The 27,176-nt window shown below is 46.5% G+C and overlaps 2 protein-coding genes across 4 annotated transcripts in view; one reads left to right on the top strand and one right to left on the bottom strand.

Moving 5' to 3' along the window:
* Positions 1-7,955, bottom strand: part of LOC116447214 — a 98,545-nt gene extending 90,590 nt beyond the window's left edge. For 2 of the 3 annotated variants that reach the window (XR_004241518.1, XM_032116126.1), the window contains exon 1: positions 6,642-7,235. Coding sequence is in view for 1 of the 3 variants with exons in the window: in XM_032116126.1 (XP_031972017.1) it covers positions 6,642-7,192 (551 nt within the window). In the remaining 2 variants the exon portion in view is untranslated. Of the gene's footprint in view, positions 1-6,641; positions 7,236-7,872 lie in introns of those variants that run through there. The other variant, XR_004241519.1, reaches the window with a different exon arrangement.
* The window catches only part of SORCS3 (sortilin related VPS10 domain containing receptor 3), a 280,734-nt gene continuing 261,201 nt past the window's right edge, over positions 7,644-27,176 (top strand). The window contains 2 exon segments of the mRNA XM_032116124.1: positions 7,644-8,084; positions 8,086-8,409. Of these exon segments, the coding sequence (XP_031972015.1) occupies positions 7,806-8,084; positions 8,086-8,409 (603 nt within the window). The 5' untranslated portion in view covers positions 7,644-7,805.

The following is a 27,176-nucleotide window of genomic DNA, read 5'->3' as shown; positions in this document are numbered from 1 at the left end:
TGAGATTGCTCTTCTGCTTGTGAATATGTCTAAAATTGCCAAGTGTTGGGCAGAATTAGAAAAGGGACAAAAGACAAGAGTGGTCTCTGCAGTACTGCACTGGAACCTGGACATCTGCAACAAAAGAAAAAAGCTTTTAAATCACTTGGTAGAACACAGAATAAATACACTCTGTGTTGGAGTAACAAATGTGGTCAGGTGGTCTTTCAAGGGAAGAGGTTCCCTTGAACCTTCCCAAACCCTTCAGGTTTTTGGCCTCTCCACCCTCTGCCTGCAGCAGGTTTTGCATTGCAAAAAATCCCTGTGCAGGTTTTTCCTCCTCCTTCCCCAGATGAACTCCCTGATTTGCCCTGGTACATTTTTATTTTGTGAAGATCAATCTCCTTAACTGTTCTCACTTTCAGTCTGTCTTGAAGGCAGGGAACTTGCGTATTGTCTTCGAGTCATAACCTAAACTTCAGAGAGGGGATTGTCTCTGCTGCATTTGCAGGCCTTTCCCTGGAGCCTGACAGAAACTCTGGGCATTGCTAAAGTTTAAATTATTATTAATTTAGTAATTGGCATTTTTATCATGGAAATACATACAGCTGTGATGCCTGGCCTTTGCCAGCCAGAATTCATTACACTGTGTGCAGGCTGCATGTTGTTCTCTTCATGGGGCTGGTGTTACCTTTTCTAATTTCCTTTGGTGGTGTGAAACTTCAGTTGGTCCCCTGTGAGTTGAAGCTATAGGCCAAGACAGTCTAGCAATGGCTGTAAAAGCTGCCACTTAATTCTGTCCTAATTCCTGTCTTAGAGGTGCTGGGAGCACACATTTGCCTGAGACTCCCCTGTTCAGAATGTTTCAAATTCTGTTTACTTGATATTTGATTTAACCTGACTCCTTTTAGGAGTTAGTTATTGCTGATTCAGTGCACAGGAGATCTGGGTTCTGCCAGGACTGCCTTGGTAAGAAACACCTGCCTACAGCCAGCTGCCTACTGCGGTAGTTTCGTGTTATTTTTCTTTTTTGGTTTGTTTCTTCCGTGTTAAGTATACAACCTTCCCTTCATGTTGACTAGTATAGTCTTTCCTCAGTGCTGTAGTTCAGTTTCTGTCTTGTTTGGGGCTCTTCTTAAAAGAAAGGAAGGAAATAGCCATGGGTGAGAATCTTAAAAGGTGGTGTTTGTTGTGGGAGAGAAAACAGCACCAAGCTGTTGCAGGTTGAACATCCTCCTGTGAAGTCCCGCCATCAAAGCTGGGGTTGCTGCCAGACTTGTTTCTCTCTAGCTTGCTAAGAAAATTCTGCCTTTGTGCACTCACACACAGAGAAATCACTTTGTATTTAGCTTGAATAGAGGAGAAACAATACCAGCTCCTTCCCCTTCTGAGTCTATCTCAAACTTAGGGGAAGGGAAGAGTGGAAGAGGGAAAAATTTGTCTGGAAGAGGATAAAAAACAGAAAAAGGTGCCTGGGGAGGGAACAGAGTCTTAGAGAGAGAGAACTGTTGCTGTGTCACTGACCACGTCAGCCTCACTCTCCCAATGTGTACTCTGTGGGGTGGGAAAAGGTGCTCTATGTAATTTTTCTGTCTTGATTCTGCAGGAATGGAACAAGCACAGGGGAGGCTTTATGTTCAGAAAGATTGTCTTTTCACAGCAAGGCAGTATTTGCACTCTGTCTTTTAGCGACTATAAAGCCAATCCTAAACCCTCTTAGGCATGAGGCTTCCTTAACAACCAGAAATGAAAAGCTGATGAGAGGAGCACAAAATTTCTAACAGTAAAGAGATTATTTTTCTTCATGGAACCTGTGAGACTGAGGCACACCTTGGGACAGGAAGGGAGATGAGGGTCATTTAGTCTTTCTGGATCAATGGTCATATGACGATTAGGCACATTTCTGGTTTTAATCAGCTTTTTTCCAAGTGAGGTATCTCACTACTCATAGAGTATTCTTAGATATTGTAACAGCTTAAGCCATGATTCTGCCTCTCTTCATTACATGCAGCAGAGTCGGACCCAACTTCTAGATGAGCTCATTGAATTCAGAAAACAAAGAGGGGCTGAAGGTTTAAATGTCCTGATGCAGAGCTCTCTAAGTGATGCTAAGGAGCGTATTTTCAAAAACTTGGCAAATGCTTCTGAAAATCCAGTGTCTTACTGTGGTCCTGGATGATTTGAAATCTGGGAGACAGGGGATCCTGTATTTCTGACTGGGATCTCTAAGATAAAAATATATGGAACCTTCAATATACAGTGAATTCAACACAGTGAACTTGTGTGCTGCACAACTTATCTTTGTATATGCTGCAAATCTGTGCACTCATTTCATTCTGATAAGCTCTTTGGCATTCCTGATGATGCTGATTAATCAGCAGAAGGGGATTTTCTTATCTTGGCTTTAAGATGAACAGAACCCAACCTTAACTAGAAACATGATTTAAAACCTGCTGAATTTCCCCAGATAATTGAAAACACCTCTGCCTGCTCTGTGTCTTGCCAAGTCTCTTACCTGCACTGTGCAGGTTGTGCACCTTTTGGGCAGCCTTATCAGTGGGTGAAGATAGTGTAGCTGTCTGAGCATCCCTCGATGAAAGGGGCTCTTCTGTCTCCCACAGATACGGTGTTCCGATAGATAAAATCAAAAGGAGGGATGCAGTCAGGTTGGTCACCAAACCTGGCATGACATTTGCTCATGCTGGTGAAGTTCTGAGCCCAAGGTGAGATTCTCAGAAGAGGTTCTTCACTCAGCTAAGACTCTCCCTGCCCCAGTCCCAGTGTGGCCTGTGGCTCCCTCTCCTGCTCTGGGGTATTGTGTCAGTGGTGTTGATCAAAGAGACAGTGATGCTGTGATGCAGTGAGAGGGATCCACTACTTTGTGAGGAGCCTGTTCCAAGATCAGCTGAGATCAAGTAGTCCCACCACTGTCCCCTGATCCAGGCTGTGTAAAACGCCTCCCTGGCTGTGCTGCTATGTGGTACCTGTGTTTCTTGCTGCTGTGCTGGGCTGCTGGACTCCCACTTCATTGTTCAGTGCAGGAACCAGACTCCCTCTTGCAGCATCTGCACAGTGTTTTCTGCAGCCCCTGTTCAGGAGCTTTGCAGCAAGTCTGTCAGTGCCATGGGCCTGCTGTGCTTCAGAGCCAGACTGTCTGCTACACACCCTGGCTGGCTGTGCTCAGGGGAAATCTGTCCCATAATGGGGGTAATACTGCACCAGCAAAAATGGTGGAGGCCCTGCCTGCAGGTGATATTTTGTCTGAGGGTATAGGGACACTTCAGCTTTTAATGATTTTTGTTCAGGTAGATTCAGGCTTTTCCTTGGTAAACAAGACAGCATTATCACAGAGCTGCTTTGTTTTCCACTGACTGGTCTCACACATAATAAATAGGTTAAAGTTAACTGGAGCAAGCATTGATTTTTCTTTCAGTACGTATGGGATTTCCTCCCTTGGGAGGGCTTGACTAGTGCAGGAGACCTTCAGGGAGGGATATGAGTGTGTGAAAAGAGTGCAGTGTAGCTGTGATATTAATTTCTTTTCCCCCTCTCTAAATTTTCCTCCTATGATCTCTTTCCTAACTCTCCCTCCTTTCTTTCATGTTCCAGCTCCCACTCAGAAATTTCCTGGGGTGATACTGACTGGGAGACACGCTCTGGGCCTCCAGGGAGGTCTGGGTGTGTGCAGTCCTGCAGGAGGAGAGGGACATGGAACAATGATAGGCAGAGCTGGGCAAAACAGAAGGGTTGGGGTGCTGGGGAGCAGGTCTACAATCAACAGTGGAGGCAGTGATGGTGAAGTTATTGATATATGTGATTGGAGTTAGCACTTCATAATTACGTTTTTTTTCCCAAATGAAAGTCACAGAATATGAGGGGGAAAAAAAAAAAAAAACAAAAGCCAGCCCCAAATAATCAATGCTACTTTTGAAGGCTTTGGCAATTGCCAGGCTCTATTTGTTTCTTTCTTTTGATAGTCATTAGTCTTCTTCCATCCAAATCATCCCCTTCAAACAAACATAACTCCCCCAATTGCTTTTCTCTCCTTAACTGAACTCAGCTCCCCCTTGGTTAGAGGCATGTTCTGCTACTTTATATTTGTGCCACAATTTGCCTTCCGGAACATTTACTTACTTGCTTACTTAGAAATCCTCTGCATTGCCTGGTGTTAGGGCATATGGTTGTCTTACATCAATTAAAAATCAACATGGTCCAACAGAACATAACACCAACCCCTGCTTCTTTGAATGGATGTTTGCAGCTGGGTGGGGATTAAAGCAGCTCATAATGGATTAGATCAGGGATTAAAACAGCCTGTAATGGATACTGTGTTGAACTATTCCATTTCTATTCCTGGATATAGACTGTGCAAATCTAGGGTTGTCAGATGACATCCTCACTGTCACCCTGTCATGCAAAAGGCCAGGTTGTGAAGCAAATCTGTTATTCCTGCAACAGGGATGGTACAAACTGGAAAAGCCCCCTTTTCGGTGTGCTGGCGATGGGGACGCAGTTCGCGAATCGTGCAGGAGATGGGGGTGTTGCTCACATTACCTTTGTTTTCCAGAGAAGGAAAGATACTAGCACTGCTGCTGCTGTCTTTGGCACGGCGGCCTCTGCTAAGGAGAGGGAGACGCGGAGCAGGGAGATCCTAGTACGCAGTCCCACATCATCAGTGGGACTCCCCCAGCTGCGCATCCTATTATTTAACAGTAACAAGCAGGCGCTGGTGAAGGCATTTTAGAATTTGCTTTAGAAACACGAGAGCTTCCTGTGGGTGTCTGTCTGAGAAATGAGGGCTTGGGGTAATCTCAGTGACATAGTTTGCACTGAATGTCTGGGGCTATCCCTGAGTGTGGTAGGTGTGGATGACATTCACAGAAGGTGATTGCAAGTAATGGCTCTTCAGTCTGCAGGGTAGAAAACAGCTGCTATTGGAGTGGTGAAAGTACTGTCCTAAATAAAATGTTAGGCTTCGTGGAAGTCTTCCCCGTCGCATTCTGTGCCATGTCCAGCACAGCTGGGCTCTTGTGGTGACAAAGAGTGATGTGGTGGACACAAAGAAATGCCTTGTGCTGGCAGATTTGTGAAATGAGGTGTGTCCACAAGTCCTGTCTTGGTGTGTCCACAAGTCCTGTCTGGGCTTTGGCCATGAAGTCAAGGATGCTGCTGCACAAAGGAGTGACTGATCAGGATCTGAACAAGGACTAGGTCTTAAGCAGCATCCAGCAAGGCTGAAATGATAAATGGGTCTGGGTAGACTGCACTGCAGGGGATAGGCTAAGTAGTGGCAATTGCTAGCACCACAGTAGCTTTTACTCTGTGGTGCCTGGGATTCTGGATGTGCAGAGATCTTCAGGAGAAGCAGTGAGCTGCTGCTGGGTCCAGGGGGACTGCAGAAACTTTGATTATAATTTAACAAGTTCTGCCTGGCGCAGCTGCAGCCTCACTGCTATAGGATGGCATTAGGGGGGCAGTGCCTCCCCTCACAGTGCACAGCAGTGTCAAGACACTGGGGTGGCACGTGTGCTGCTAATGCCACATACCTGGGGACTCTGTTCCTGCAGCAGTCGAATTTGGGGGGCAGTGGGGTCCTTCCTGTTCCCCACACCCTGCTGTTTGCTTACAAGCAGCAGCAGCAGGGTGCAGCCTCGGGGCTGGCGTGTCCCTGTGCATGCAGGGTAGCACCTGCCACGAGCGTGTGCAACTTGTAAAATCCCCTTGCCTGAGGTTTTATGGAGCAGCTCTGGCTCAGGCCCACGTCACTGCTCCCACACAAATAAAATGTCATCTAAACATTTTGGCAGCACAGTCCAAAAGGGAGCCGATTCCAAGCCAGGAATACCATCCGTTGCGTTGGGAGTGGGTGATTCGCTTCCCCTACCCCCACCTCCCACTTTCCCTCTCTGCGTCGGGAATTGTGCCTAATAAGGGGCCGTGTCTGTGGGTAGGGCCCCCGCCGCCTTCCCGAGGCTGTCAGCGCTGTTCTGTGCGCACCGGCCCCGCTTCCCGCTCCTGCAGGACAGCCCTTTAGCGGCCGCTCCCCCGTTTGCAACAGGCGGCGATGTGTGCAGCCCCTCTTCCCTCCCCGGCTCTCTCCCCGGCTCTCCCAGCGGCAGCCGGGCTGCACGGACGCCCCATCCCGAGCCGGGCGCTCTGCAGCAGGCGCTGACCAAGCGCCGGGCAGCAGCTGGCCAGAAACCTCCCCGCTCCCCAGAGCGGGCAGTGCCAGCTCCGGTCCTGCCTCTGTCCCCCGCTCCCGCCGCTCCCTGCCGGGCTGGGAGACCCGCGATAGGCGGGAGAAACTGTTGAGCCGCCCCCGCACCGGGCCTGGCGCTGGGGAGGGGGGAGACCGCGGGCAGAGCCGTGTAGCTGGTGGATCCGTCCTTGGACGGAAAAGAATGGCTGGTGCGGGAAGTGGGAGGGTGGGACGATTAAAAAATCGCTAATTATCGACACTTTTCAAAGGGAGGAGGAGAACGAGAGAAGGTCGACCGTGGGTTTGATCCGAAGAGAATGTGCCGACGTGTTGCTGCAATGAATCGGTCCGGAGGGACGTGGCACTGGCACAGATGGCGATGACAAGGGCGACCCACGGGGACGCCCCGCAGCCGCGGGAGGCGGCAGCCTCCCTTTCCCCTTCGCACCCTGCTATTACTCACACCTTGTCCGGGGGCTGAAGCTGCAAAGGCTTCTTGAGCTTTGCCAGCAGAAAACAGGTGTCCTGCTCAGGGGAAATGCATCCGTGCGATGGGAGCGGGAGCGCTGCACTGCCGTGACCTAAAGAAATACATACCCCTCGCTCCTTCTCCCGACATAGTTCCGAGATGCTGCTGCAGGGACCTGCCTGCAGATACTGCCCTCTCTTCGTTATTGGCCCCACACAAATCCTGCTAGTCTCCCTTGCTGGACGGTGGCAAGGTTGCTGGGATTCCCACGCACACGCGTGAGTTCCCACGGCCGGGAGGCTGCGCTTGGGACGGGCACATCCACACGCACGGAGCCGGCTCTTGGAGGGATGCTGCTGGATGGCCGGGTCCGTGGGTACGCTGTTACACACGGGAGGCACCCAAGAGCCGCTCATCCCAGCTGCGTTCCCCTGTGCCCCCTTACCCGTGGTTGACATCCAGCCTTTGTGCGCACATGTACACGCACACACACAGGGCGAGGAGTACCCACACCGCTGTAAATACGAGTCTATGTACATATACATCAGGAGAAACGGGGAATGATGGCTGCTTTATCTCGGCCAGGAGCACACATACCAAATCAGGAGAAAAGGCTGGGTGATGCTCCAGCTGATTCGGTGCAGCGCGGTGTCCCGCTCCCGCCCCCGGCCCCGCTCCCGGCCCCCGGCGGCGCGGCGCGGCGCGGCGGGTGACTCGGCGGTGTATTTCAGCGGCGGCGGCGGCTTGGCAAGGCTCGGGGCTCCTCCCCCCGTGTGGTGGTACCCTCTCACTTGATCAAATCCTTGAACGTGAACAGTTTCACTGAAAAGCACTTTTGAAAAAAAAAAAAAAAAATCCAGCAACAGTAAGGAACAGAATCCAACTACCGGGGAGAGTTTTTTTCCTTTTTTCCCCCGTTCTTTCCTTTTTTCCTTTTTTTTTTTTTTTTTCTGGTCGTCGTCTCAGAGGCTGAGAAAGAGGGAAGAGAAAAGGGAAGAAGAAGAGAAAGAAGAAGAGCGAAAGAGGAGCCTTTTGCAACTAATAAATATTATAATTAGAATCCGGCCCCTTTATTCCTAAAAAAAAAAAAAAAAGCCCTAAACGCAGCGTCTCATCCCCCCCTCCCTCTGCAAGCCCCCCGACTCGCTCCGCAAAGGCATGGAGAAGGGGACCAACTGCTTTCCGACCTACCACACCATTTTTCTCGCCTGGACATGGTTCTTACTTCTCTCTTGGTGTTGCACCGGCGCCGAAATAACTTGCAGATCCTGCTCATCTCCATCGCCCTCCTGGCCGTCCTCCTCGTCTCGCCTTAGGCAGGAGCAGCGACAGCCGCCGCCGCCGCCGCCGCGAGGATTACGGAGCTGGCCGGGCGGCCGAGCGCGGGGCTCGGTCGGGGCGGCGGCCGCCGCGGAGCCCGTGCCGGGCGCGGAGGCCGGGGGGCCGAGCGGGGCCGCGGGGAGCGGCGCTCCGCGCGGCGGGGGCGGGAGGCGGCGCGCCCGGGGGCCGGGGCCCGGCGGCGCCGCGGACCCGCCGGAGCGCCGAGGGGCGCCGGGCGCTGCCGGCCGGCGGCGTCCGGGGGGTGCCCGCGGCCGAGGGGCAGCGCGGCGGCCGCGCTCAGCCCCGCGGGCCCCCCGAGGATGGGAGAGCGGCGCGGCTGCGAGGGGCCGAGGAGCCGAGGCTGAGCAGCACCACCTTCGCGCTCACCGGGGATGCGGCGCACAACCAAGCCATGGTGCACTGGTCCGGCCACAACAGCAGCGTGAGTACCGCCCCGCAGACCCGACCCGACCCGACCCGACCCGACCCGGTCTGGCCGTGCTTGGTGGGGGAAGGAGCCGGGACAGTGGCGGGACGGGGCCGCGGCTGGCGCCGGGGCCGGGGTGCGGGGAGGAGAGGGGCGCTGGGTGGGCACCGTGCCCTTATTGCCAGCGGGAGTGGGACACGGAGCGATGGCCGCAGGAGAAAAGTTTTCCTGGGGAAAGGTGAAGGCGCGTGGGAACATCGTTCTGCCCCCGCCCCCGGAGGCAGAGCCGCGGTCCCCGGGCAGCGCGGCCGCAGCGCCCCGAAGGGCCGGGCTGGCCCGAGCCCTTCCGCTGCGCTACAGCGTGTCCCGTGGGCCGCTCCCCTGGGGACCCTCACTCTCCGTCTCTCCATATGTCATAAACACCGTGACACGCTTCGCTGCCTCCCTGCCTGGGATAAATGATGTATAGGGGTGGTGGAAAAGCCCTCCAGTGCCCCGCTGTGAGAGCTGGAGGCAAGAGAGATCCCATTAATTCATTAAGGGGCGGAAAGCCCCACAGCACGTCAAGGAGCTTAGAGTGGAGGCACGTAGTGCAAGCACAGTGAAAAGTTTGTAAAAAAATCCATGGCATCTCACGCCTTTTCCCCGAAGTCAGTAATAACGAGTCGCTGAGGTGTCCCTGAAAGCCTGTGGGATTGTGTGTGTGCGTGTGTAGGGGGCATGTCCCAAAAGCCCACATGTTGTGCCATGATAGTGCAGGGCCCTCCCTCACACCCGCTTTGCAACGCCCGGCAGATGGCTGTGGACAAAACTTAAAGTTTCTTTTGACTTGGTGTCAGAAATACCATTTCTACTCTCATGTAGTCTGGGAACAGATGTAATTTAAATGACTCTGGGAAACCTGTATGTCTGGTGACAATATTCCCATTATTCTGATTATTATAGCTTGTCACTGCCTTGAAAATGCCTCTTTTATTGTTTTGCCACTATTGGAAATGAGTATAACACTATTAACAGCATAGATTGGCTGCATTTTCAGATACATTCTTCATGGAACTTACTAACCATGAGAAAAACAAATTGTCTACTTACTTGTCTGTCTGTCTATCTGTGCATCAGCTACAGGTTCTAGTGTGCAATTCAACCATCTTTTTATTTTTTTTTGACTGGAAGTTTTTTTGTCTATTTATTATTACTTAGGCAATAATTCTAACAGCAATGTGGATGTTACTTTTATTTAACCAATTTTTAAAGGCAGTTGTGTTTGCCAGGCATGAATTTCACTCTCATTAAAGACAAAAGTAAACACTGAAGAGAAAACAGCTGTATGGTATATTTCAGCACTACACTTGTCTCTAGAACTATTAATTTTTAATATAACATGCCATGTAATGAAGAAAACCACCTCTCTTTTGTTTCATTTTAATGCTGAATCAAGGGGTGTTGAGCAAAAGAATCTAAAATGCCTCCCCCATGCCTTCCCAGCGTGGATTTCCAATAGTTTTGAGTATTTCTGCTAAAAGTAGCAAAGAAAACTCATTCTGTAGGCATTTGCAGGGGAAAGAAAGGTTATTTTTTCCTAAAGCACAGCTCAGAAAGTGATTTTCACAATATTCTCCCTCCTTCCTTGGTTTCTTTTACAGAAACATTCTATTTAAACAACTAGTTTCCTTATACTTTAGGTGACTGAGGAGAGTAATGAAAGAAAATGTCTCAATTGTTTATGGCATGCCATTAGGATTTTGCACCTCAAAATACCATGCATTGAAAGCTTCCAACTCAAAAGCACAAGCTAAAGCAAAAGACTGGTTTATTGCCAGTGTAGTGTTTGTAGGAAGGAGAAGCAAGCATGTTAATAAATACTAATGTTATCTTTTTGTGAATTTTCTAATATGAGGTCTAGTATTCTGAGACTTTTTCACTCCTGTCTTTTCCAGAAAACATACTGCATTTAGTAATTAATTGGATTTTTTTTTTTTATAACTGTGTAGCGGGAAAGTTATATGCTCGAATCTGGGTTCTTTCATTTATCAACAGCTAAGGCTGAATCCAATGCCTATTTTTCTGCTGCAGCTCAGTTTTTACCTAATTCTACTGTTGGGGTGTCTGTGGCACAGGAACATGAAGCAATTTGCCCAAGGTCACTCAGGCAAACAATGTGGCTTCTTTTGCCAGCCACATTGGTTCCCAGCCCCACATCACAAAGCATAAATTTTCTTGGGTCATGGGAGATGTAAAGCAGCAGGAAGGTGTATTGAAGATGGACAACAGATACTAACTCGTGTCATGATTATGCCAGTTGACCTAGGAGAGTAAGTAGGATGTATCTGTCTGTTATTGTATTCAGGCTGCCAAAGCAGTAAAGAGGCAAACAGCTTGCTTTTACAATTCTGTTACTTGAACAGACTTCAAAACCTAAGCTTTTGTCACTTATGTATTATTAAAAACACCATCAATCAAGTTTCATGCATTAGTGGTGGGGTATTCCTAAAAACTGGATGGATTTGCAAAGATGAGGAAGGTAATAAAAAATTGGGGTTTTACTGGGACGTGTAGATCTGCAGACACTCCACAAAAGGGAGGTCTTTGCAGCTGCTGGATGCCTTGTTAACCTAGAATGTTAAAACCCTCTGCTTTTAAAATAATTTTTATTATATATTAATTATATATTATATATTATTTTAAAAGCAAGTCTCTGTCCATCTCCTATCCCCCTTTTCTCACACATCCCTAAAATCCCAATTTAATTTATTAAAACATAATCCCTTCCAGGCAACAAACTTTTGTTTTCTCCATTTGCAGATAGTGAGGTCAGGATTACTATAGAGGCAAAAGGCTGGTGAGATCAGGGAATTTGGGTTCTCTGCTTTGTCCTGCCCAGAGGCTTTTTCTGTGACCTTAGGAAAGACAATTAACCTCTAGATCTCCTCTTCCATGTTAAATGAGGATAGTACTACTTAGCTACCACAAAGTGGTGGTGTGGAGCAGAATTCATTTCTGCTTTATACAGTACCTGAGGATCTTCAAGTGAAAATGGTTAGGAAAATACAAGAATACTATTTTGTGTAGAGGTGAGGTTTATATTCTCTGTGCTTGTATAAAGGGAACTTGGCTTAATTCAGTGGGTCTGATATTAGAAAAAGCAGACTTCTATTTGGGCTTCAAGTATCACTCTGCCCTAATAGAAGCATTTATTGAGCAAGGTCATGAAGCTCTTGAGGGACCTTGGAGAGATCAGATAAAATGTTTTCTTGCCAAAGCTTTTCTAAAGAAAGGAGAATTTTTAATGAAAAACACTATGATTCCCAACAGATCTGCAAGCCATTCTTTTTCCAAAACCATTCCCCTCTGAACACATATGCTGTGTACAAATGTGCCATTCAGTGCGCAGTTGTACCCTCTACATTTGTTTTCCCTCTCTAGATGTTTATGTTAGTGCATGAAATTTTCCTTGTTCTGCTCATCAGATGGTCTCTCCAACCTTCCTGTGAAGATGATTTGATTCCTCATATGATCTTTTCTTCCTTCCTCTCTCCCTGATTTCTAGGATAACGATCTGCAAAAAAAGGTAGCAGTACCTTTAATGCTCTTACGGTTTTAGATCTCACTATCTCATTTCTTGGTTAGTTTTCCAAGAGATTTTAAGAAGATACAGTGAATAAAAGACACTTACTAGGATTGCTCTTCGGGTATGATCACTGGTGGAATGGGAAATGGGAACTGTTGTCATTAGGTTTCAGAGCTGTTCCTCTGATGAATGTAGCTTTTTATAGGAAGTACTTAATTTTGTCCATGCTTTTTCTGTGATGGAATTACTACAACTTCTGTGGTGTTGTGGGCAGGTTTTTTTCAATATGAGAAGAAAAGATGCACATGTCTAATTTTCTCTGGAAGACATTTTCAGCCCACCACCTATGGAGGTGCTGCAGCTAATGATCGCTGTGTACTTTAGCTATCCCATGTGTATATGCCCTTGCCTTTCTAGTAACCAGAGGCAAACTCCACAGAATCATTGAATATTAAGGGTTGGAAGAAATCTTAAAGATCATGTAGTCCCAATCCCCACTGCCATGGGCGGGGACATCTCCCAGATTCTGACATAAATTCTCTCAAACTTCTGGCATAAAGATGAGAAATGCACCATAATGCCCCAGTAAGAGCCGGAGAGGGCATTTGTCTAAGGCATGTGTAGTATTGCAGGTTGCTGCAGCCAGCCCAAGTTCCTATATGATCCTAGGGGTTGGCTTTTTCATTCTATATGAAAAATGTCAGTTTTGCATTTTTTTTAGCTCATTGTAGTAGAGCAGTGCAGAAGATAAACCCGAAGCCTGGTGTGCTTCAATGGTGCAGCTGCTACTTGTGCAAATTGCATTGATGCTTACAGCATGATCCAGGCCCTGAAAAGTGGGAAAGGCAGGAGGAGAACTAGTGAGATGCTGGACTGGGGCCTTGTTTTATCTCGGCAGCCACACTGCACTGTTTTGTCCAGTCAACCTGTGACTGTCATTTCTAGAGTCAATATGGTTTCAAGATTGACTCCAAGACTTGGAATATGAGATGCCTTTGGGACAAGATGATAAAGAGGAGGCTAATAGTGCTGCAGTAGCTTACAGACATTGGAAGCAGAGAGAAGATGAAGCTTATCTTACTGGTTGAAGAGGGATTAATATGTGTTAACGGCCCCAACATACCTCATATTGGACATTAGGAAAAGTTTCTTCTCAAAGAAAGTGCTGCAGCAAGGTACAAGAAAGTCTTTGGGGATTTTCAAGACTCATATAAAGATGATGATCTGATGGGAACCATTCTGCTCTGAATGGGTTTTCTTTACCTCCTATTACCACCCATCCTTTTTCTTTACCCTATACAAGGTCTGGGGGCTGGCAGTGACAAGCAGGTTGTGCAAGTTCTCACAGTGAAGCCTGTCTCTTCCGGGAATGATTCCTCTGAATGCTGTTGGCAGGGTTCTGGTGTGATCTGCTAATGTACTGGTGGTTGGATGCTGAGACATTACTCACTCCCATGGAGAATTACAAGCTGGGGAGGCCAATGGGTTCAGTCTGTGCCAGGTAGTTTTTCATTAAGATGCCTTGCAATGCAGTATGTGATGGGCAATATTTGCAATTCCAAATAGACTGCTATGCTTGGAAGGGAGGAAGGGGAATCTTTAGGCAGGCAAAGCTGCATTTAGTTGTCAGCCATGGGTATCTGCTCCAAAAGTCCAGCTGGATTTCAGTCTAAAATGTTTACTCCTAGAGTGCAAAAATGGTAACAGAGCAACCATATTAATTGCACTGCATTTTGTAAATATTTTAATTTCTGTGCTAGACTGTTTCTTTCTCAAATACCTTTTGACTAGGTTATGTTCTTGCTGCCGTTGAAGGTAGTCCAACTCTGGCAAAATATCTTGAGGCGTTACCACTTTCCTCTATCTTTATTAATGAAGCTTGCCACTTAAGTCCTTCTCCAGGACCTTGCCAACCCATTTTTAATTAATATTTAAATAGAAGATTGGGAACGAAAATTAAACTCTGGCATGGCAACTGCTTTTGTGGTTTCTTTGAGTTAGTAGGGCAGGGAGAAGACATCTGGAAAATACTCTTTGTGTTATTTCTCTCCAGACTGGTTTCATTGCAAAGTCAGCTTGATGGCCAGTATATGGGCCTGGATATTATTTGTGGCCCATTGTGGATATTGTTCCCTGGGCCGTTTCCCTGCCTGGCACAGCAAACTGTTGATGTTCTTGTAGTTCCAAGCTTACGAAACAGAACTGCTCCTGTCCTAGGTGTCTGTCAGCAGTTTCTCTTCAGACCTCAGTACTCAGACTTTGCCATGATCAGGGATGAGGCCTAGAACTTGTGGCTAAACTTTCACAGTGGACTAAATGCAAATAGAAACAGCTACATGATACTTTAATTATTTTTTTCATAATGGAAAACATTCACCCAATCAGTCGATGAAGTGTTTTGAAAATGGGTGTGAGCAGATCTATGTTAGACGGGGGAGATTTTTCTCAAATGGGAGGTGAGATGAAACAAATATTTTCTTGAAGGCAAGGCTGTAGGAAGATGAAACTTTCTGAGAGTTTCCAAATTTATAGCTGCATTTGTAGTAGAGATTTTAGAAAACATAGCAGAACAGCGTTGCCTAATGGGAAAAGCACAGGTGAAGGGCAAAGATCTTTAGTGTTACTTGTTCTAAAGGATACTGGCAATCAGTCTTGCAAACAGTCAAGAATTTACTCAAGTCATACCGTGGTGTACTGCTCCTTGAGCTCCCTGGGTGTCTGTGCGTAGAACGAAGAGCAGTACATGGTTACTTCAGTTAGCACTCGCACAATTTCAGATTCCTGTCAGAATTGAGGGCCTAGCCTGAGCTCATGGTTAGGGTTGGTTGAAGACATTGCAGGGGACCTGTCAGTTATGGAGCTAAGGCTTGGGTTTGGCTGGGCTCTGGTCAATTTTCCAGTGAGAATGTGTGTTTGAAGGTGTTGAATCCAACCTGCCTCAATCAAGACAGTAAATTAAATGACATGTTCCTTGTGAAGCATTGAATGCTGTAATTGCAGAAATTCCCCAAAGCAGCAAAGTATTTGTTTGGATCCTCAGTTTAAACTGATGTAGGATTGATCTAGGCTAGTTTACTGTAGTTGAGAATTCAACCTGTAGGATCCTATAGCAGCAGAAAATAAGATTGAAAAATGAGTACAGAGGTGAGGAAACATGGAGCAGTACAGCAAGGAGACCTGTGGACCCTTTATGTTTTCTGAATTACAGCCACAGGAGTGTTGGCAGATGAGTTGCCTTCTCTCTTGTGCTCAGCCTTTCACCGTCTCTTGCTTGGCTCAGTTTGTTACTCTGTGCGAGTTTGACCCACGCTGTAAGCCATGTTGGAGACTACTCTGGTGACATAGTTGGTGGACCCCAACAGGAAATTTAAGCTGAAATATCCCTTAGCCGGAATATACTTTGCTGCAGTCACACCTTTGCATGCAACTTTCCTGGTTTGCTTAAGCTCTGTGTAGGAATCCAAGGTAAACAAATTCCCAAATCCTAACTTCCCCTTAATGTTCAGGGAGAACCACATCACTGTTGTTAGTATTTCTTCCGTGCAAAAAGGAGAGCATGGAAGTATTTCCTTTCCTGCCTTTATGGGGTGTTATGAGACTGAGGGAACCAAAGAAAATTTGCTGCATGTTTGTAGAACGTGGCTGTGTGGGTATAAACATATTTGATAAATAATCTGCCATGGAAATTTTAGGGTCAATTTCCAGCCCTCATAACCCTTGGAGTCCCAGAATGCAATAAAAGTAAGAACAGATTGATGCTGAGTGATCATATCTCTCTTTTGTTCATCCCTCTCGGTGCTGAAGGAGACCTGATTGCTCTCCCACTAAAACGAGTGGCAAAGCCCTGACACTGAGGCTGTCGCGGTGTTTTTTCGTCTTCGTATCCCGACACGCGACACAATCGCCGGCCAGGCAGCTCTGCAGAGCACTACAGGGCCTGCGTGCCCCAAATAGCAGCAGTTTTAATTAGCTCCAGCGGGGTGTGGATCCCCGGGCACAGGCTGAGGGAAGGGTGCGGGTTGCCCGGGTGAGGGAAGCGGAGCCGGGCGCTAGAGGGAGCGTGGGCATCTGAGAAAGGGAGGGAGCGCTGCTGGAGCCCGGGACTGCGTGCTGGGGAGGCAGAGGCTGCTGGAATATCGATATGGAAACCCGCTCGGAGTCACTGACTCTGGGAACTCCCGCTGTCTGGGGTTCCCTCCGTGAGAGAGGAGACTCCTACCAGACACGCGCTCGTGGTAAAGCGTTCTGCCGTCCCGTGCACTGATGCTGTCTCCCTTTGTGCTGTCTCTAATCGCTGTCAGGCTTTTTCCTGAAGATGGGATTCCCTGTGCCGGAGTCTCTCATCTGCTCCGTCCCCTCCAGCCTGAGTCATGTGCCTATAAAACCTCCAGCATCCCCCTCAGCTGCCGGCGGTGCAGCCGGTGTGGGAGAGGGATCGTGTTTGACCTGTGCGGCACGGGAGGCAGCGATGCGGGTCCTGGCGGCACCCTGCATCTCCCCCACTGCCCTGCCCCGTTGTGTCGGCGCCAGCCCCCGAGGGTCACTGCTGACAGACCCACCTCGATGCCGATCTGCTCCCTCTCCCACACCATCGACAGCGACGGGGGAGGGCAGGAGAACTGGGCTCCATCACCTCTCTCCCTGTGCCTGATCCACAGAGGATGCTCTTGCCCTGACAGGTCCCTGCCACTTGGCACTCTTGAAGTTGAAGGTGTTGCACAAATCTTAGTGTTTGTGTTCCTCTTTTCATTTCTTGTGGATGTGGAGGAACAGAAAGAATTTGAATTCTTACCAGCCACTTCACTGTGGGACGAAGAAACATTTCCTGGGAATAATGGTTGCACATACCGATCTCTTTGGGACTAAAATGTATGTTTGGGATTTAAAAAAAACTAGGACCGAGCAACTGCAAATCACTTAGGTCAATGATGGGCTGAAGAACTTGGGATGCTGGAAGCAACTGCTTTGACACTGCTTTAGTCTGTAACATGTGGTTACTGCTGGTACATCTTCAGTGGTGCTGCTGGTAGACTCCAGAAATGGTTTGAGCCTCTCATGGGGATTTGGTAGAGGACCCCAGTGAGGGGTTAATGGAGCAGAAGACTTGACACAGAGCTCCTGCTGACTTTTGAGGCAGAGAGTAATGTATGGGTTGATTTCAGATGTGCATCCTTGGGTGCCAGAGGAGAGCAGGCTGTGCATGCAGGTTGTCTTTGTGATTCGTGGTCTTGCCATTGTGCCTAAAGTTTGTGTGTTGCCCCATGTCTTGGCTTCTGTATCTACAAGGAAGAGTTAACTCACGTGAAGGGCTGTTGCTGAGGCTTGAAATGGATGGACATTTGCAAAAGCTGTTGGGTGGAAGAGAATGTGTAAAACATGATTATCTTCCTCTTGCCAAAATGCTTTAGGACCTCATGGGTGCAGGTGGGGAGGGAGTGGGACCTTTAATTGGTTGTTAGTCTTTCCCTGCAGTTGGTGACTGTTTGAAAAATCCCTCCCCAGCTGTGGTCAATACCATGAGGTGCAGGCATCTTTGGCTGGTCTGTGGCCTTATTTGCCTGTTAGAAAACTGGGAGGTGAATTCATTCTGCACAAGGCAGTGGGGTGGATGGCTGTGTATATGGAGACATCTCTCTATTCAGGTCTTCCTGTCCTTTACCACCAAAGCCTGCCAATTTGGAGCTTGCAGAATGACAGACATGACTGTACTTATAAAGGTCTTCTGCTGCCTGCTTCAGCTGTGTATTCCCAAGGTCATTAAAAGGAAGGTCAGTAGTATAAGCCTTTTTTTTCTATTTTTTTGAGAAAACTGAGGCATGCAAGAAAGGAGGGATCTACTCTGGATCTACTCAGTATTGATGTGTCTACGTAATAACAAAGGACTTATTTTACTTCATTGCTGCAGCTTAGATGCTGTGTATATTTTTTTTATAAGGGATTTCATGAAAGAAAGGAAAAATAGGTGAGGACTTAAGAAGGAAAAGAACAGGGCTCTCAAGAGTAGAAAAGTAGAACATGCACAGCTAAAATCATTAACAGATTGATCAAGTTAAAGCACTGCAAAGTTCTGTCTCAAAGTGTTTTAAGACCATCTTTGTCTGCTCTTCCAGTCCCTTTACCTGCTTGGCTTCACAGATCAAGCCGTTTGAAATTGCAGCTCCTTTTGAGCTGGATGAGAATCAACATGATGAGACTGTGGGAGCCATGAATTTGGGCTTTCATTGGAAATGCAAACAGGAGAGGCGTCACATCTGTCTGATGAGGGGCGTGGGAGCTGACTCTGAAGTATGTGGATTGTTTGGAATGAGTTGGAATAATTTAGGATGATAGCACGTGTACTTTTGAGTGCCTGTTTGTGCAATTTTACCTGGGGTAATGTAGTATGATGCAGAGTTCAAGGGTCTTGTAAGCTTCTAGGTTCGTTAAGGTGGCTTCCCCACCATTTATGTTCCACTTCACAGCCAAAGGGGAAAAGTCTTTGTCCAACACCAGGTGCAGGTGAAGCACTCCTGAGTGAGACAGGGCAAATGAATCTTCTTTCTGCCCTCTTGGTGGGGCATGGTTGGGTTTCCTTGTGTCAGTCTTCTGCCAGGTGGAGGGCTAGGCCAGCATGTGAGTAGTAATGTCCTTGTTCTACCACCCACAGTGTCTTTCTAGTTTTATTCCCAACCAACCAAATGTTGCTAGTATTTGACACTGCAGTGGAAGCATGGATGGGGGTGCAGGTGGGTGTCTGGGGCTGGGGCCTGGCACTTGTGGACAGACAGACTGGCTCTCTGAACTTGCATGAACCTTGTGTTTGGAGTGGGACAGGGTTTTCCTTCAGTTTGGCCAAAAGCCTGGTGCAGGACAGGACTGGTGAGCCTGCACGTGAAGGAGACCTGTCACCTTGTGCACACAGTGTGTGGTGGGAGAGGCAGGCCTGCCTGCTGTTCTGGGGGGCCCTGAAAAACACATTTGTACCTTGCCTGAAAAGAGCTTTGCCTGTGAGACAGTGAGATTGCAAACCGGTGTGATAGCCATGCTACTAGAGAGAACTGGTATTTCAGAAGAAAGAATGTTTATTCAGGTGTACTTTGGCAACGGTTGGAGCAACACCAGGACAAAGCCCCATCCAGTCACAGTGTCCATATCAGGTGTCACAGAAGTATAATAGAGATTGTTTGGCTACCTATGAGTAGCTGAGCCTTTAACAGAAGGGCTTTCAGAAAACGGTGGGATATGGAATAAAGCAGAAAATGATCTGGCCAGGGCAGCCCACCAGATTATGATTTCTGCTGAGTGTTTTTGATGCCCTGCCCCAGTAGCCATGCTGAACACTTTGTTATCTGACCTGTGAGAGCTGTCTGCTCTCTGAAGGACCAGGAAATGAGTAAAATGCCTGGTCATTTTGTCAAGCAAAAGAAGTTTGCAGCCACTTAACTGTGTGCCATTCCAGGACTCTTCTCTCTCTCTGTGTCTTCTGTCATCTCTGTCATGATCCCTCCTTCTGCTGCCTGTTTGGAGGGGTTATGAGTGGCACAAGGTATCCTTGGCTGAGCATTACAGGTGTGCTGTAGAGCTGGCTGTGATTGATGAATCAATCAGTTGGAGCCCTGCCAGCTATGAAAGTGGACACTGGGTGGCTTATGGTTCTGGCCAGATACTATTTTGGGGCCTGCTTCTTCCCTCAGCTCAGCGTAGAGCAATTCTGCACCTCTGTGACCTTTTATCCCTTGTTGAATTCAGTTCAAATTGGTCGCAAGATTCCAAAGTTATCCCTCCTATGGTAACTCACAGATAGCGTGGTCTGTTGATCCAAAGCAGAAACTGTTTCTTTTTCAAGGCACCTAAACCGCAGCTCCAGCATCAGCACTGAGGAGTCCTTAATTTTCGTAATTAAGTGTTCATGTTGGTTTTTGCTACCCTGCCTGAAAACTCAGTTCCTTTAATCAAAGGCAACATTGCTGATAGTGTAGCATTCTCAGCTTGCTCATACAGCACCTCTTTGTGGCAGGTTCAATGCTACATGCTTTTCCCTTTAATTAATTTCAGATTATCTGCATTACTTGTTCCTCCTTGTTACTGCAACTAACAAAGCCTGCCTTTCTGAGTTGCACTGAGGTTTTGTTCTTTGGGCTCTCATCTTTCTGTGGATTTAAAAAAATAAAAATTTATTTGTGCTTCCTGTAGTGCTACTGGAAACAGGCAATAAACTGGATTGGGGAGATGGAGAAACAACTCATAGAAAGGGGAAATAGGCAGGTCTAATTCTGCAGAATGAGATCAAATGTTGCATGGTAAAATAGTGAATCATTTGAGAATGCTACGTCTTCTGTAAAAGAGGAGGTTCTTATTTTCTTTCCCAAAGACAAAGTTTAACAGTCATAAAAGTCACTGACTAAGTGGATGCTATTCTGAGGCTGGAATGAGCCAGAGTTCTCCTCACGTGCTCACCCTGGGGGAGACAAGGGTGAGAGGCCAGAGCTGATGCATGGAATGTGTGAGGATGCAGGAGTGAGTTGATGTGTGTGTGAAAGTGTTCAGTCCTGTTGTTTCTGTTTCTAGCCCTGTCTAATGCTGTGCATTCTTACCTCAGAGAGTTGGCTGGAACATTTATTGCCCTTGGTACCTAACAGGTTTAACAAAACAAAGCTTGCTGTACCTGTGTTTGTCAAAATCAGCTGCGTGAGGGCAGCTCAGAGTAGGATGGGAGGGGACAGAGTGGAGCTTCCTGTGCTTTTTTACGTCTTTAAAATCCCCTTTTAATCACTACGTGGTTTAAAAGAAAAAAAGTGTTTTAGAAATGTAGAGGATACTATGCCTATGTTTACATGTGTGTAAGGATATGTAACCTGATAACTATAGAACTAGGTATATAACTATATAATTAGGAAAATGTAGCCAGGGATGATTTGGGGCCATAGTCTGATTCTTCCTGCTTTTCCTCTGTTCCTTCTCTACAGCCCCCTGCTGTAATCTGTGGGCTCTGATGCTATTATATGGTACTGCAGGTCCCTTCCTCCTCTTTCCTTTGCCGTGGCCTTTGCACAGTGGCAGTGACTTGTACAGCCTCTGGTATGAGTCAGAGTGAAGGTTTTTCTGTGCCTGTCACAGTTGGATTTGGCAACCCTCAGTTACATCAGGTTCCGTAGGCTGAACGTGGTTGTTGGTGTGATGAATTTGGAGCTCTCCTAAAGCGCGTGTCCTCCCTGGTTCAGTGCTGCTCTGCTCTGGTCTGCAGATCTCACTGATCAGGAGATGGGAGGGAATGGTAGTAAGGCGGGAAAGAGCTGGCAATTAACTGGGATCTCTCCTTTCAACCTTTTTTGTCCTGAGCTAAGAGCGTTTTTTTCTTTTCCAGAAAATGCCAGTGGAGTTGTAGGGTTTTAAGAGAGAAGTAGAAAACTATGTTTAACGATAAACATTTGGAATAGGAGAGGCTTCCTCCCCACACAGCTGTATGTACAGCACCTTGCACAAATTCTGTGTCTTTAAAGGATGATGTATATGATACAGATGCAGAACTTTGCCATTGTTTTCATCTTCATACATGGAATTTGAATTTCCTGAAGAGGAGGCAGTGTGGGCATTCCCTGCCAGCTTGTTTCTACAGACCATAGATGATCAGTTGTGTTGGGGCAGATGTGGCCTTTTCTGCTGTTTCTGACTTTTTGACACCAGCCTGTGCCAGTCCCTGGGGTGGCACACTGGTCAGTTTTGTGCTTGCTTTCTCCCTCCTGAACATGGGGCCAGAAGGTGTTTTGCTCCTGTGATAGTCCCCTGTGGTGAATATTTGTTGACAGACAGTGCTGGCTACAGGGCAGCTGGCAGCTTTTTCTGGTTCATTCTTTATTTAAATGGTCTGCCTCCAGAGGCACGCTTGTGCTTGACTTGTCCTGATGCATTTTTCTTGGGCATCCTTCTGCTATGGCAGCTCCTGCCCAGGGCATGGACAGAGAATGAACCTAATAGATGGAATTAGCACCAGAGGAGAAAAAACCAGTCCCCTGAGCAAGGCATGCACAGCCACTGGGAACTTAGACAGTGTTTTGATGATGTACTGCTTTGTGCCTAAGTCCTGCTGGGGGAGAAGGGAGGAAAGGGATTATTCGAAGTCAGGGGATCTGACTCCCAGGAGTCTGGGACATGGTCAATTTGGGTTAGACATGCCATGGCTGAATGGTACTTGAAATTGTCTCAGACAAGAACTGGGGAGAGAAATACTGTCAGGAGGCTTTTCTCCTTCTTATTTATGCTGAATGGGTCATTCTCACCTGCCAGGGTGCATAAATTGCTGTCACGAAAGCTAAAGCTTTAGACCACTGGCAAAATGATCTGTCCTGGCATTAACTGAAGGGGGAGGAAGGATGTCAGTAAATACCTATTAGCCTTTCAAGGGGTACTGTTCAGCTGATGTTAGTGTTCCAAATCCACTCTTTGTTTATGGTGATTTTATGTTGGTGTTGCTTCAGTAGAACTTGATTTATGCTAGTGTGGGCAGGACCCTAATGTGAATGTTTCTGTATGCAGTGAGTTTTGCTAGTCTGGGTCTTTAGGTGTCTTTATGTATCTCCTTTAATTTGTGTCCGTGATTTTTTCTTTTTTTCATTTGTCTTGTATTTTCTTTTCTATTGTCCTGAACTTGGGACAGTGAAAATGAGTTGTCTGATTGTGGGGAACATGACTAAGTCTGTGACTTAAGGGAGGAAGACTCAGGTATCGCCATAGTGTGGGCAAGTATCTTTCTCCCTTTCTTGCTCTGATGAGAAACTTGGATATTCAAGTGCACTAGCATGTGCATTAGCAATGCAAACAGTGATGTTAATTGCCTACCAGTGATTTGAACACTTCAGGGTGAGAATTGCCAAGCTGGAACTTGCCAAGTCTCTGTTCTTCTGGAATATTTAGAATAAAAATCTCAGTGTTAAACTGTATCCTAAATGCTATTGGGCTTGTTCTGGAAGAAGATGGATATCCCTTCCTGGTGCACGTGGTGTCTCTCAAAGCCTTTTGGGCCACTGTGGGCTGTCAGTTCACTGCTTAGCTAAATATCTTCACTTCTTCTGAGGGGTTTCTGTTTTGAGAGGTCACAAGTACCCACCTGACTGGAATTTGGAGGGAGGAAACCCTTTGTAATAAACTAGCAAACCAGACTTTTAAACACTGTGCTATGCTGTAGCCTTGAGCTGGGGTTGCCAGGCTGTTCTGTGCTTGTTGTAGAAACAGCTGCTATGAGGAGATTTTTTTTTTTTTTTTCAGCTGAGTAGATAAATAGTACACAGACTTGGCCAGACAGACCAAGTGCTGTGGGTGATCCCTTTGCCAGACTGGACATGGTGTTCTGGATCCCTCACTTCTGCCTGGAGCAACTTGTCACTGGAACCCTTTGGTTTGTCTTTTGTTCTCTCTTTAATAAAACTGCTGTGCTTGTTTTAAATCCTTGGTATTGCAATAAAATCTTGCCTCAATAAGGACCTTAGCTTGATGAAGCAGGAGCTCCTGTCAGAGCAGCATGTTTTATTTCAAGGGCATATTTTTCATCTTCCTGATGCTGAGTAGGGCAACAGTAATACCTTCAAAGTCAGTGCTGATACACTGATGAAATTTCAGTAAGATGAGAATTAGATCCATGTGCCTTCCCGTTCTCTGGTGGCTGGTGGGCTTGGATGGGATGGAATTTGAAAGCCCCTTCCATCTGCAAGGCTGTGATTCTACCTGAGTTTCATAACAGCAGCCAGGAAAGCATCAACACAGTGATAAATTACCAAGTGTCAGAAGCCATCACACTGCATGGTGAAGCAGTGGTGTCTCTTGGAGGGGTTGAGCAATCCAGGAATGCAGTCCTTTAGAAGTAGCTTTGAGTCATGATGAGGGCTTCATTTGCAAAGTTCCACCAAGCAGTGTCCAAACAGCACGTCAAACAAAAATGAGGCTTCTTTACTGCCGTGGTAGAGACCATCCTGGCTGGTGGTGTGGTGTGTTCTCTTGCCGCTTTGCTCCTTGCCTGAGCTCTGGATCAGTTTCCCAAATTCCATTGTTGGCTGTGACCTCTCTAGCCATGCTGTGCTGGTCCTTCACTGGTCCTGGGTTTAGGTTCCCCTCTAGCTCAGGTCCTGCTGGCTCGTCTGACTGGTGCAGCAGTGTCTTGATGAAAGCCCAGAGAAATAATCTGGATTTTGGCTCAGAAATTAAGGCTCCTTAGCCCTTGAGGATGAATGACTTAAAGCACAAACAGACAGTGTGGTAAAGGCAGTGTATTTATTAGAGCAAGCTCCCATTAACTCTTCTCCTTGACAGGTTAAATATCTCTAGCTGCTCTTGTCCACTGTCATATAAGGTCTGACTCAAAGCCAGTGAATTCTTTGCATTTCTATTGAGTTTAATGGGGTTTGGACCTGTGCCCAGGATCATAAGATCAGATATGCTGGACGAGACCAAAAGTCCATCTATTGCCAATGTCACACTGCTCAGTAGCACAGCTGTATCTGGCAGTGAATTGTATCTGGCATCTCTCTGGAATCAAGAATTTGTAGTACAGAGAGCTCTGTAAATAACTGACTGCTCACCTTGGTGTTTTTGAGTGTGTGTGGGCTGGTTGACAGAAGGGAAATAATTTGGGTTTAATCCCTAACCCCCATCACCACCCTGACAGGTCTCCCCAGGCTTTGACTTGGACAAAGCACATACTTGCATTCTGATTTAGAAAAGATAAACAAACACCACCACAACCAACCAACAAAATAAAAATCACATCTCCCTAATTTTTAAGGAATTGCTTAAAGAATTTTTTGTTATGGAAAAGCTGATACTTTTATTTTAAAAGGTTAAAACAAAGTATTTATTATGTAGTTATGACAGCAAATTCAGCACAATTTAGAAGATACAAAATATGCTGGCCTTAAGTTTCTATTTTACTGTAGAAAGTCATGCTTGAAAATACTGCTCCCTGTGATTTTTTTGTGCTATGCTGTCTTGGTGTAAAGTCAGTGAAAAGAAGGTTGCAGTGTTTATGTGCTCTTGTTGGAGGAAAGCAGTGAGCTCCATGGGTAAAAATAGGGATTATAGTGTCTGATGCAGGGCCTGCTTGTAAGGTCATGTTGTTTTGTTTTAATTACAGGAATTACCTTGCTGACGTCAGTTTGTCAGTCAGCAGGGTGGATGCTCACACACTGTTCTGGAGGTGGCCAGAAAATGACAGGTAGTTTAGAGAGTGGTTTTTTGGTTGTGTTTGTTAGTTTGTTGTTTTTTTTTTTTTTTGTTTGGTTTTTTTTTTTGAAGAAGTTTTTAAACTGGAAACTTCAAACTGAAAAACATGTGTGATTTTTGCTTGTTTATTTGTTTTGAGTTGTTTAGTTTTGGTTTGTCATTTATTTAATTTTTAATATGGGTTTCTTAGCATTTTTTTGCTAATAATACCAGCTGACAGAAACTAAAATCAAACTCCCTCTTCATCCTGATTTAGAAACTCACCAATTTATGGCTGGGTAGGTTGGGTGTGTTTGCGAGTGGAGGGGGAGTTGCACTTCAGATCTAAATTACTTGGTCGCATTCCTGATTTACAAGAAGAAACTTTAGGGGGAAAAAAAAGTAGCATTTGCCAGCATAAAGTTGCAACTGAAATGGAGTCATGAGTGCCTTAGGGGGCAATGGGGTAGAGCTTTCATGTGCGTCACTTGTGCAGGATGCAGAAATATGTAGGAACTCAGCCTTTAGGCTTTATATTAACTGCTGACAAGTTGTTTCCCTCTGTGCCTCAGTTTCCCCGCCTGTGAGAGGCACCTGGCCTCCTTTGCAAAGCCCTTGTGGAGTGGCTGGTGGGAAGCACTGGATAAGCACTGCTATCTGTAGCTATTGGCAGCTGAGGTCTGGACCAACATGCCTTTTTTATTCCTTCCCGTGGGGAATCAGACACTGGCCACAGTTCAAGGCAGGCAATAAATGCAAATAGTTCTACTGTATTTTTTCAATCTAAGTTTTATTGGGTGGCAAAAACAGCATAACAAAGTTTTGAGACCTGTGGCCTGTTTGAATGTGATCCAGTGGGTTGTAGTCTCAGAGCTGCTGTGTAGATGTTCCAGTTGAATTCAATTTGTGGTTTGCTTTTTGAAACATAATTTCATTTCTAAGTGTGGAAAGTGTACGGAGCTGAGATTTGTCCTGGTGCTGGGAGGAGAGTCCTAGTCTGATTATTTAAAATGAATTAGTTCTGATGAAATATTTAGCCTTCAAACAACACATTTAATGCACTGAATTGCATTTTATTTATTAATGGCTGTTGCAATGAGATTTGGAGAGAAATTCTGCTAAAACGCACTGTTCTTATACTGCCAAATATAGTAATGATTATAATATTTTGTTGAATTATTAATATCTACTGTGCCTACAGAGCTACATAAGCATCAGATTTCAAAATTGCTTTTATCTGACGACTGACATGTGGACATTGTTTTGCTTATTTTTGGTGGTTTTTTTCAAACAGTTAAAAAAAAAATGTAATTAAAATGATAAAAAGAAAGCAGGAAGGCCAGTCAGGTGTTGCTGGTGTTTAACTCTTTTTTCATTATCAAAGCACCCCCAGGAAATATGTCAAAGATTATTTCTTTCTGCCAGCACCAGGTCTGCTTGCAAAGAGAGATTCCTTGTATGGAAAGACTGCAGAGAAGAGGAAAGGTGTGTGTGTGAAAGCCAGGCTGAAGGACATCACTGCTGCTTTAGCAAAACACCCTTGTCCCACTGCCACCTCCCCTGCTGCCGAGGGCTGATCCGTATGTCATCCATCCCCAGGAGGTTATTGACAAAGAAAGATGGGCAGAGCACTTCTAATCTCTGTGGACCAGATTTTCTGCCTCTAGGACAGACACTAGTCTGTCAGATGTTGGGCTCGCAGCCAGTGACTCTTTTCCGTTAAACTTGTGCTGCTGGGCCCATGAACGATGGCAAATTCTGTCTGTGGGACCCCAGTGCCCACCTCAGGAGGGATGTGTCTTACCTGTTTCATTTCGTGTGGTGTCCAGGATGTTCCTGGATGTTCACTGCTCCTGGATGCTTGGCCTGATGTGAGAGTGTGATGGTTTGGCCATTGGTGTCCCCCAGCATTGGACATGGGACATGTTGTGTCCCATGCCAAGAAACATTTTCAGACAAACTCAGACCTGGTTTAGAGGATTGGGTAGCCCAAGAGTGTTTGCTTTTGGCACCTTGTCTTGGGGAGAAAGGAAGTTCATCCAGATGA

The sequence above is a fragment of the Corvus moneduloides genome, chromosome 8 (genome assembly GCF_009650955.1).
Source record: "Corvus moneduloides isolate bCorMon1 chromosome 8, bCorMon1.pri, whole genome shotgun sequence".
Taxonomy (NCBI): Eukaryota; Metazoa; Chordata; class Aves; order Passeriformes; family Corvidae; genus Corvus; species Corvus moneduloides.
This window is presented reverse-complemented; position numbering and strand designations above follow the sequence as displayed.